This window comes from Opisthorchis viverrini (genome assembly GCF_000715545.1).
Source record: "Opisthorchis viverrini unplaced genomic scaffold opera_v5_267, whole genome shotgun sequence".
NCBI lineage: Eukaryota > Metazoa > Platyhelminthes > Trematoda > Opisthorchiida > Opisthorchiidae > Opisthorchis > Opisthorchis viverrini.
Window position 1 is genome coordinate 203,239 of NW_008751924.1, and position 12,409 is coordinate 215,647.

The 12,409-nt window shown below is 40.9% G+C and overlaps 1 protein-coding gene across 1 annotated transcript in view; it reads left to right on the top strand.

The window, feature by feature from the left end:
* Positions 1-12,409, top strand: part of T265_09283 (hypothetical protein) — a gene marked incomplete at both ends in the record, with an annotated part of 108,599 nt that overhangs the window by 63,802 nt on the left and 32,388 nt on the right. The window contains 4 exons of the mRNA XM_009175311.1: positions 3,676-3,793; positions 6,294-6,656; positions 9,094-9,274; positions 11,186-11,307. Of these exons, the coding sequence (XP_009173575.1) occupies positions 3,676-3,793; positions 6,294-6,656; positions 9,094-9,274; positions 11,186-11,307 (784 nt within the window). The remainder of the gene's footprint in view (positions 1-3,675; positions 3,794-6,293; positions 6,657-9,093; positions 9,275-11,185; positions 11,308-12,409) is intronic.

A 12,409-nucleotide genomic window follows, 5' to 3' on the forward strand; every position in this document is an offset into this window, starting at 1 on the left:
CTGCGAGGTCACTGGTTTTGTAAAGATATATATATATATATATATATATATATATATATTCTCGTAACAATTCACACATAGTTGTCTGTTTGAGCGGAGAGGATTTTAGAGTTTCCGGTGAACAGTCAGCACACTAATATTCACGCACGTTCCTTCGGCAATCCAGGCAACTTGGAGAATCCTGTCCGCGTATCGTCTGGTGGTGACTCTACACTAATCAGACAGAATTGATCAGTTTTGTTTCTTGTTAAACATAGACATGGATATATATGTATCACATTTGACCGATGTGCGGTGAAAAGTAAACTCATTCTTCTACCTGTAGTAACAGTTTTCTTTTCTGTGTCCACATCACTTCATTGTTATCGTTGCGTCGACTGCCTGCTTCTGAAAACTGTTCCGCTCTCACAAATGTCCATTTAGTGTATTTCATTCGCCGCCACTTGTTTGGTTAGTGCTCGAAGCCACGATCAGTTAGCGAAATTCGGAAATTAATAATCAATTACTATACTCAAAAAAGAATGCTCAGTCACTCCACACTTTTGCCAGCCTCTTCGTGGAGACAAGTGGAGACGGAAGTTTAACCAACAGTAATAAGAGGCATGAAATTGAGGAGTAACGTGAGAATGAAAAGAAAGTCGAAATTCCTTTCTAGACAAACAGTTATCTAAAGAGAGCATTTCAGACAGAACGTTAATCTATATTTCCTGTGAAAACATCCCGATACGAAATAACGATTCTTCTGAGTTAAAAACCCAAGTACATGTAGCTTGCCTATGAGGATACACATGGGTCAACCCCTAGCCGCCGACTTCCTGAAGGATATTTAATCCACCCAATGTACTAAAAATCACGTTTTCTCTCCATCACACCTATGCACCAGAATCACAACTGGTTCGTTAAACACATTGTTTTAACTTTTTGTATTCGTCATTGTCAGACATAAACTACTTCTGTGACCCACAACAAGTCAGACGTTTCTACCGTAGAGATACCCAGAAATATCTGGTCCGAATTGTCAGTGGGTAGGTTTTGTTGAAATATCTGGATCGACCTCCGTGCGGTAAGCGGGATTTCGCTCAATGGCACTCCGTGCGGTAAGCGGGATTTCGCTCAATCAAGTCAGCCCCCAGCTATGGCGTTTGTTCCTGCCAAGTCAACTTTAACTTTTCATTTTAAGGCCGCCCGGATCCAACGGTTCGGTTTAGTAATTCTTACCAATGCGTTTTGAATAGCTGGACGTCACTGTGCGAGAAAAAAATTTTTTCTGGTCACAGTATGGTTTCTCGCAGTGTTTCACAGCTGTAAGGCACTCGAACACCAAGCTTCAAAACTGTTATCGCTGGCAACGATTATGTGATCATTTTCCAGATGTGTTGGCCTACCAGAATAGTATATTTTAACAGGAGTTATTAGGGTTGTTTCACCTGCATCCACTAGTTCGTATAAGTCATTCAGTGGACGTAGTAATCATATACAGGACACGTGAATAAAAAGGGTGGTAGAACCTAAATTAGACTGGCCAATAAAGAACGAAAAGAATTCGATCCTTGTGCATCAAAACCTCCTCCACTCCATACATATGTATATATATATATATATAAAGTTATAGTTGTCTGCCCATATTAGTCTTGGACTATCAATCTATCCAGGTGTATGTCCGATCGAAAATGATCACAAACCACATTCTGTTCGTGCTGATTTATACTAACAAAAGATGATACATATACTCATCGTATCCTCTCGCGTTGCTCTTTTTCTCTCATAGAACTCGATCAGTGCATGCACTCACCGGTTGGACAGTGAGCTTTTATACACCAGACTATTTGTTAGATGTCCCAGGTCACTCCTACGTGATGGATGTGTTTAGTTCGTTTGAACTGCCATCTGAGTGGTGCAATCTGAATTACATTCTACCGGATCACGTCTTTCCCACTTTTCCTACGAACCCTGAGAGTAAAGTGAAGAATAATCTAGTGACAGATGAATCGGACAGGTATGTGAAATTTGGCTTCGAGAATGAGCTTTGGTGTTAGTCACATTGAATATGATAGATGAATTTACTTTGTAAGCTGCTGCACTCTAGACTAGAACAAATCTGATTATTCCGGTGGTTATTTGGATTCTTCGCATTCGTAGTTTGAAAGACCCATGTACAGCCTGAGTGACCGTTGTTAGGCTCAGACTTCTCATCATGTTACCGTCCCCTTCATTTTTGGTGGTATCTTCAGTTCACCCATAAAACTTAGATGTGGCACACTAAGTAACTGCATCAAGATAAACGTGAAACCTGACAGTTGAACCATGGCATGCGCCTAATTCTTCGGAAAATATGCTTCTTCGTTTACTTTGCGTTCCACGTAGATGCCGAGATGACTGTATGTATGTATGTATGTATGTATGTATGTATGTATGTATGTATGTATGTATGTATGTATGTATGTATGTATGTATGTATGTATGTATGTATGTATGTATGTATGTATGTATGTATGTATGTATGTATGTATGTATGTATGTATGTATGTATGTATGTATGTATGTATGTATGTATGTATGTATGTATGTATGTATGTATGTATGTATGTATGTATGTATGTATGTATGTATGTATGTATGTATGTATGTATGTATGTATGTATGTATGTATGTATGTATGTATGTATGTATGTATGTATGTATGTATGTATGTATGTATGTATGTATGTATGTATGTATGTATGTATGTATGTATGTATGTATGTATGTATGTATGTATGTATGTATGTATGTATGTATGTATGTATGTATGTATGTATGTATGTATGTATGTATGTATGTATGTATGTATGTATGTATGTATGTAAGTTTATAGCCAGAAAGCTAAAACCCACACAGCATTTTCAAAGTGTCTCATGTTTTAACTGCTTGTTCTCCAAAAAACATCACCTGCAAAACGGTTCAAGATGTGCCTTATGTTGATGTGATAACAAAATGATGGAAGCAGCTGCACACCTTCCGACAGGATGTCATGGGCCGGTATTCACATCTTCATTGGAGGGTGTCTCTCTGGTTATTAATAACCACTAGGACAATGTGCACTTGCCTCTAGGGGTTCCATTCAGACTCAGAGGAGAGTGAGTTGCATTTTTCTGCGGCTTATTCGCACAGGCGTGTTTGCTTACAAGTAACGTAATTGTGAACAAATCACAATTGCTTGAAATACTATTTTATACAGTCCAAGTATTTTTACACCGTTGTTACATTATGTCACAATCTTCCGCTTGAAGACGTTTTACTCTTATTAGTTTTCGACATAATCGGGGTCTTTGTCCTGTACCCTCCTGATCTCCTTTCCTAAGCTTGCAGGCCTTTCATTTCCCCTTCTCTAGTTCATAAAATCGGAAGCATTTCACAGCACTTCTGGTCGCAATGACTGTGTTCACTGGCCTACTTTGATTTCCTACTCATAGTTATCAACTAGTTTTTTTTAACTTATCTTTGCCGAAATTTGAACGATCTAGGATTCCGCCAAAATTCGCTGGCCTCATAGTCTAACCTGCTTCACTGTTTCACTGCAGTGTTCTCTATTTGAAAATACGTCATCAGATTTTCCGTAAGCTACGTAACAACTAGGGATACTACCCTGTGCATTCGCCAAAGTATCATCGGCTGTTTTTTCATAAATTTCGACAGCATCCCAGTCCAGGAGTCTTGGCGGCCCCCATCTAGTAATGGATTCGCTCGAGGCATTCCACGCATGAACTTGGATCCGGCTACGTTGGCCAATGCTATCCACGGAATGGAAGATACGGTGAGTGAGTGGGTCAACCAAAACTAAACGCTGCATAATTCTATCCCTGTGATGCATAACTGACCTTTCTGCAGCCAACCAAGAACACTTTTAAACAGTAAATCTAGAGCCACATCCTGAATAGATCAGATTATCACCCCCCATCGAGTGGATGTAGAAAGGTTGAACGCCTGATCCTATAGCTACCAAGACCACATGCACACCAACTGCTTTGTAATTTCTAGATTCTTATTTTTGTTAAACATTACAATTTTAAGTCCGTAAGTCTGCCAGGATAAACTGAAAGTGGTGGGAAACAATACAATTGCATTCGAAAACGCATGCTTTGAGTAGTAAGAAGGTCTATGGGGTTTGAGAATCGGTCTTCGCAACGCAAACGTCTTAAGGCATAACTATTGAACGTTCATCCAATGATGGTTCTCCATTTGTAATACCTAGGGCGTACTGGTTTATCAATCTCATTTCGGTCTATTGTAGTTCATTATATATCACTTTGCTGACCGCAATTTAGGTGCACCTAGTCTCAATACACAGGACAAAATCAATTTTAGAGGCTGGTTTCAATGGTTATAACAATGCGAATCTGCAAGTAACGCAGATTCAAACGGCATCTGAAGTTACTCTGTATCAGAGTCATCAGCAAACGGCTTGCTGTTCAGACCATTTAGTTTGTCTTTCGATTAAATTTTATTCTAATTTTGGATATTCCAAAATTTTTTGACGTCGTTTTTATTTTTTCACCATATACGGGCAGCTTAAAGCAGATTGATCGCACTACAAACTCTCTTTTTCCACACTAATCTAGAGAGTTTAGGTTAACCTGAGCTGAATGAAAATTTTAACAGGTAAGACTGTCGTTCCCTAGGAGTTACTTAATAGAAAGTACAATCGATTTATTACAAGTGAAACAGTGAATGTTTCTGGATGAAACATACTGCACATAAGGTCGGTGAAAAACTTCGACAGACCGCGAATGTTTTTACCCTGCTTGAGGCTTACCAGGTAGGCGAATTCCCCTAGCTCCCCTTTTTCGGTCAACCTCATGTTCTTGTGTCCGGTGCGATACTTGTAATAAGCTCATTTGAAAACTAACCTATTACTAAAGGAAAATTCGACCTAATGCAGCTGACTGTATAATTTACGATGAATTGTGTATATAAGTTGGTTTCAATTAGAGCATAAATTTGATAGAAACTCTAAGACCGTGGCTACCTAGTCGGCCGCAAGGAGGAATAAGCGAGTCATCGGACTTCAAAATGTCTTCAGCCACCTTATAAGGAGCACGTTCTGTCAAGAAAACATATTACAATATCTCGATTATCCTTTGAATGGAAAGTTGAAATAACCTTGAAGAAGTACATCGCAAACGAGTAATCAAGCTAGATTCAGTTTGGTCTCGCGTAAAACCGAATTAGTGTGCAAGCAAATGTGTTTCGTGCGAGATTATTATTATTTCAACCAAACCCTCATGGCGGCTCAGAAAATGTCTGTATGAAATGGCACCACTATGAAGTTCTGTTAAAGTACTGCTATGTCTGCTTACACCCGAAGAAGCTGTCTGTGTTCCTATGCATAGTTTATCAGGTTGTGGCGCGTTTGATGTTAACCGCATACTCTACTATTGTAATGGTTCAAGGGGCAGTACCTGGCTATCCCTCGGGTCTCCGATTTACCGCTCATCGAACAGACCCACTGATGCGCTTTCGCCTAAAGATCAGCTGATCGTTGTGTTTCATATGTTGATAATGCCTCGGGATACAGGTTGATCTCTAATATTCCCCAACGTTCTTATTACCCAATGGGAGTCACCATAGTTCCACTAACCGCAGAAAGGATATACTTAGCTGTTCGCTATAAGCTTCGAATGTACATAATAAGTGCATTATAATATTTCTCCATTATTACGTCGCTAGTGCTGTACATATCCAACAGGCATATCACAGTTTAATCCTCTTTGCCTACAGTAAGGTTTTGTAAATTTATGCTTAGTGAAGAGCACTGAAATTATCCCACGTCTAAAACAGTGGTTCCTGACGGTTTGAAACTTGACGTTTACCAAAATGGTGTTAAGAGTGCATAGGTACTTCAAAGCAATGTCAAAGGAAATGTCATCCAAATAAACGCGTAGCCGCCAGGCATATTTAGTTTACTCCTGTACCTTGTGGGAATCCTGGACCAAATAATCCGCCATTCTGTGGTTTCAGCCATAGCGTTGTTGAGACGTGGTCAAAGTGAAACAACCAGCTGTTGTTCCAGTAGCTTGCTGATTCAAATTCAATTGGCGACCTGCAGAAGCCTTGTTGGAACCTTGATATTATGAACTAGATCCTGTCAGTGGACAATTCCTTGTTTGTTTTTGTTGGCACGTGTGTTGCAAAACTCAGAAAATTAAGAAACCTGCTTGATTGTTGGACGTCAAATTGTGAGGTTTGTGAGTAATATTACCTACTCTTATAAGTTGCGTCTTGAGGTTGCTTTCTTACCCGTATCCGTTTTTTAGCCTTCATTAGAAGGACCTAAAACATCTTCAACCCGGTCAGCTACACCGCATTCAGTCAGTAGCTGGAATAAGGCGGTACGAAATATGGCACTCAAACGTTTCAATAGCGTATCAAAATCCGCCTCTTGTCTCCGCCGAGCAAGTAATCGTAAGGAACGCCAATGGCGAATGGAAGGTGGATCACTTCCAAGGTCTCGATCGCCCGAAGAAATTGCCGCAAGTGGAAGGATTGCACGTGATCCAGTTGAATCAGGGTCCCCACAAGATTTTGGGGGTACAAGGAAATCATCGTCTGCTGTGCCACACGGAATGAGATATTTTACATACGAACACAATGACTGGATAATACGTGTGCGCAAAGAGGTAAGCAGCCCACATGCAACAAAGAGCAAAATACTAGCGCTTCCAAGCACACGGATGATGTTATCTTTTGCATTTTTAGGTCATAGTAACTATTCTCTGGGTAGTTATCTGCTTCTAAGACATTTGTCCTTAAATGGCGTTTGTATCCTTCCGTAATGAAGTCTTCTTTCTGCGGTTTTGGATGCATATATATATATATATTGCATGGTAATAGGCACTCAACCCAACAGTAGTATCCTGGTCTTTGCGAGTCAGTCACCCGTGATTGGTCGTCCGCATATCGGTATTGTATGGCGTCGGGCATACTGATCAGATTTACGACATGCAAAACTACTGCGCCTTTGGGCTCACAACACAGAACTACGGTGAGGAACTAGTTGTGCAATCAAAATTTTAGCCCGTTCTACCAAAAGCGGAGGGTGAGTCGGATGACGCCCCGAGTTCCCCCGCGCGGTGCTGGATTAAAATGGCTGATAGCTGACTGTTTATTATCCATAAACGGTTGTGCCACCGCATCACCACGTACAAATGAAACTGTCTTAAAAATAAGTAACAATGAACTAGCCATGAGGAAATGTTATCCTATCGACTTTCCACCAAGTGAATTATGATACAGACTCTGGGGGCAATTTCCGCTGAATTCAATAGTAGACGTACAATCAGTGCTAAGCGTGACGGGCGACATAATCAAAAAATCACGGCTGCATAGGGGACTGTGCTTTGTAAATGGTAAGTAACGAGCAACAATGACCCTTACTCTATTGACGTGGATGATCTTCCTTGAAAGGTTGCTCTTTACTGGCCCTACAAAGTGACACTAATTCACAAAAACCTTAGCTTAGTTGACAAATCAATGGAACACTGTAATATTCGATTATGACTGCGACTTCCTTTTGTAAGATCCCCGACAGTAAGCTCTTATCTGTCCGGTAAACGTTTGTTTCAGCAAAACACCCAATTGCGTAGTAGAACAAGAAGCTAATGTGTCGCCCCACATGCGGAAGTCCTTCGAATTGACAATGATCTTCGTAAAAATGAGATCGCTCTATCCCAAAGGCTATTTGGTTATGAAATGGAATGGAATGCTTCCAGAAAAACTGCACCTGGCCAACACTGATAGGGAGATATCTGCTACGGGTATACTAACTTCCAATAGAGAGGCACAAGTTTCGATTCCTAGGGGCGCAAATAATGAACACTTGGCTTTAGATGCTGATTGCCATTTTCCCTGTCGTCCATGCCGATCCCTACTTCTCACTTACTTCGGCCGGATGCAAGGATCCTGCCCTATGAATATGTGCCTGTGGATCAGCGCCAAACACTTGAATGTGCTCAAAATATCCAAACTGAGAAGTTAAATCCGTCTCTGACGATCTATGACTACGAGGATGATAGCGGTTCGTGTCACTGGTCACTTGGTCAACTTCATGACCACACAACTCAGCATTTTAATTTCCTACTATCCCATGGTTTCCAAGGCTAAAAGGGAACAGGAAACTACTTCCTGACTTATGAAGCACTTTAAAAGGATCACGACGAAAGTAAACGACTAGCGACAGGCTCTTTAGCCGGCAGCTTTAGCATCAGTAATCTCCTTCGGTTGTTTCACTCAACACAGAGTTGTGCATTTCAGTAGCATAGTTCATGTGTTTCCAACGTTAGGAGCAGTAATTCCAAAGTCATCGAGGACAATAAGGCTGTATGTGGGATCTGTAAACCATGCGAGTAAGGTTCCGGGAGTACTTTTTCACACCCTTGTTGATAAATTTGCACATGTAAAGCATTTAAAGATGGGGTCAGCAGCTAACTTAGAAGAGTCAATGACCAAAATGCAATTTCATTTTAATTGTTAACCTTCCTTACTAAGTGAAGGTAATGCACCGGGCAAATGAGCAGATTTCAGACGAATAGTAGATGGTTGAATGGGTGTAGCAATCAATACTGGTGCAGAAAATCAAACGAATAATATGTTCAGAACGCCCAAAGTTTAGAGCTATCGTGGATTATTCATGGCGTGAACAGTATAACACCTCCCAGTGGCATGTGTGTTTGTCGGTATTACAGGGCTATCAGCTACACGAATGACACTGACGGAGGGTTGAGTAGCTATGTAGACCATACAGGTTATGATAAGGCAAAACGGAGTGTACCGGCAACGTGAAGTTAATCGGAATCAATTAACAATGGATACTGGACGGGCGGTGAGATAAAACATATATGCACCCTATAGAGGGTTAGCACTTTGTGATTTGTGATAAGCGGAAAAACAGTAGAGATAATGGGCGTGCAAAGTAGGTGCTGAGTAGTTTGAACGTCTGAACACCGCAACAGACAGTCTAATATTCACACAAAAATCGTCACGAAGGATATTTATAAACAACCAGTCGTTGCGCATTTTCTGTTGTGCAAAGACCAGAAGGTATATTTTCCATTTTAGGCATGTTTCATCCTTATCCATTCTCAATTCCTTTCCCCTGCCAAGTTTATCACACCGTGTGAGCGCATCCGAACAACAATTGTCTTAAACATGGTGTTCGCCCAGATCATCACGGATCTCTTCAATCCCATCAACCAACGGCTACGGCAGCACGAAAGGAAAGCAGTGATGGAGATGATCGGTAAGTGAGTACTAGGTAGAAGAAACATGTTGAATTTACTGCAAGCCGGTTTGTCTGGGTTGAAGGGGCTACAAATTTTCTGCATCCTCGATAAAAAAATTAACCCCTTTTAAATGGTCTTATTATTCTTCAATCAGTTTTGTATTTGGATATGGAAGTCCGTAGTCGTCAACTCCTTGGAAGTACACACACCACTTCTGGTGTTTAATGCCCATTTGAAAATTAACGCGACAGTAACGGGAGGCCCAGATGAACACAAACTTTTTCATTGACATTACAACTACCCCTGTTGACGCGGCAATTAATTCCTGTTCGTCGTCGAAAACCAGAGCTTCTTTGAAGTCTTCTGACGATACCTTAAGAATTTTCAAGTAAAGGTCAGCTCTACATCGTTTTTGTTTAAGACCAGTTTGCGAAAAAGGACTGATAATAAAATCGAGGTCCACTGGCATTCCCCCCAGTAGGGTAAACAGGTGAATGTATATCCAAGCCCTGTAATAAGTGTCCGGTACCACAAACTTCCATGAACATTGCACACATTTAGTCAGCAAAACGTTATGAAATCTCTGTATTCGTTTAATGGAGTCTGCGTTCTAATGGCCAACGTAACAAGCTCTTAGGTATTCTATCGGGTGACAGCTGCGCTCCGATAATCGACGCGATCCTGAATAAATATTTTACCGTGTTCAAGGTTACCAATTGAAGGACACAGACCGTTCTGATTTCTGTCAATCTTTAAGGTGGTTTTATTTCTTCTGGCTTGGGATATGTTCACGAAAGGGTTCACATTCAGTTTGCTCCTGGTTCTGTATAACAGACAGCTCGAATTCAATATGGCTTGGATGGTGTCTGCTGTGGTTTTCAGTAGTACTCCAGTGCTGGCACTGTGTTAGAATAAGTACACCCATCAGCATGAATGGTAAATGCAGATGAGTGGATGCCAGTTCTTATGTTCACAGCGAAAAAGCTAGGTAGATGTTAGAATCCAATTGACAAGACAATACTGAAACTCATTTTTATTTTGATGTGTACTTCAACTATGTAAGAATACTATCTTGCTTACTCTAGGATCGGTCATAGACCGAGAATTGTTGGACACCAAGGATGCAGCCTGGTGATTGAAAAGTATTTCAAATGGAGAGTAAGTTGGACAAAATGACTACACAGATCTCCGTATTAGCATAGTTCAAGAAATCTCTCAATAAATCCAAAGGACCTTGAATGAAGATATATAAAAATCGATTTTGAGCAGCTTAGAAGCGGTGTACACCTCGCCTGACTCGTGGTATAGAGAGTTTGACCTATTGACGGCAGTTTCGAGTTTACTTGAAAGTCAGCGGCTTGGAATGTCAGTTTTCTTTCGTAAAAGTTTCTCACCATTTGGGATAAGGCCCTACCTCCTTAACAGGCAGCTGTTCAACAAGGGAACAATAATCGGATTCATTTTCTTCCATTCACTTTGCATTGCAATGTACATTTCCCTGTCCCCCAGCACAATTAGTCCATAGTCCACATCAACATACCGGTCGTCGGCATTTTTGAAATCAGGGGCGTACGTGATTCATATGTAGCGGATGGGGAGGAAATTATAAACAAATGTGGGATGACTGTTGCCACTAGACGGATGACAAATTATCTAAACCCCTTATTAATGTCCACTCAACGCAATCCTCCGTTATCGGTCACTATGGTAGGCAGAATTATCAGACTGATGCACGATCATCGACTTTTCTGGTGCGATCACGTGGGCCGGTGAATTTAGTCGATAGAGCTTTCATATGTAATTTCCGGGGAACTCGTGCCCACCGCCTTTCATTCGGTCATAATCTTGCGAAGTTTTCACATCTCATTCTTTACTATAAAACAGCCGCTTCCTTCCTGCCATATCCCCCTCCTACTTTAAAAATTCAGGCAACCGATTATGTTCTTCTGTTGTGGAATACGTAAACCAAACCCCACTGGAGATAAAGAAGAACGTTGTGATTGCCTCCCTCAATTTCCCTCTGTATTTTGGCCGGTTTTTTCCTGTTGTGGTGAGTTTAGCTCTGTTTTGAACCTTTTTGCTAAACAAAGCGCCGTCGATAAGAACCTAGTAATGATAGAATGTTGGTTTGTTGCACTGCCGACTAAATATTGTCTATTTTGGGAGACGGGTTCCGTAACTTGTTATGGTCGCACTTATTTCACCACGATTACCTTTTGAAGACAAAAGTATCAGCTTAATGTGACCTCATTAAAATCGATCGCAAACTCAGTCTACTACGATAGTAACGACAATCGAAAATCATCGAATACAGCTTTCATGGAATCAAACGGTTGGGATTGGTTTGTTTATGACTCTTAACAGAAAAATATCACGAAATTCTGTATTATGCAAGACTGATGTTTTCAACTGACGGCGTTCACCCCTTTGTTGACATAATGAATCGACGGTAACACTCATTGTCGATTACAGGCCCTGTGGATAGATTTCCTTTTATGTTTGCACAATTCCTAATGCGGCTGGTTGATTACGCGACACAACACCAACAAACAGCCATTCACGTTTTACCCAACCTCAAGTCCGGTACACTTCTAGTGACGCTATGTTTTGAACTTCCTGTGCCTATGCGGAAAGTCAAGATATAATATTATGTATCAGTCGGTTCTGCTGATTACAAAAAACGCCGTTGGAATCCTGTTCGGCCACCAATAATGCAAAACCCAGTTATAATGTCGTTTTGCCCATCAGTAATGCATCAGCGGATGGTAAGAAGAAACAACATTTAGACTAAGCCCTAAGGTTGAACTGTGAACTGATGAAACCTAAGAATTATGAAGCCGGTTGTGGGATGTCAGCGTTTAAGAAAGCTTATGAATACCGATTTCCGTGAAGTAGCGGCTTAATTTGCATTAAAAATGGTCTGAGGAAGGTCATAGACGGTCCCGACGTTATTCTAATTCACACTTGTAACAAATAAAGAATTTCGGATTTCTGAAACAGTTAAGCACTTTGTTAAAATATCCGATACTCATCGGAAACTATGGGCGAGTCGTAACGCATACTTGCGATATAGTTTATACTGACAATCCGTCTGATCTCATCTTTGCACCCGGAGCATGAGAGAAGACAAATGAAAAGCCATACATGTCGAC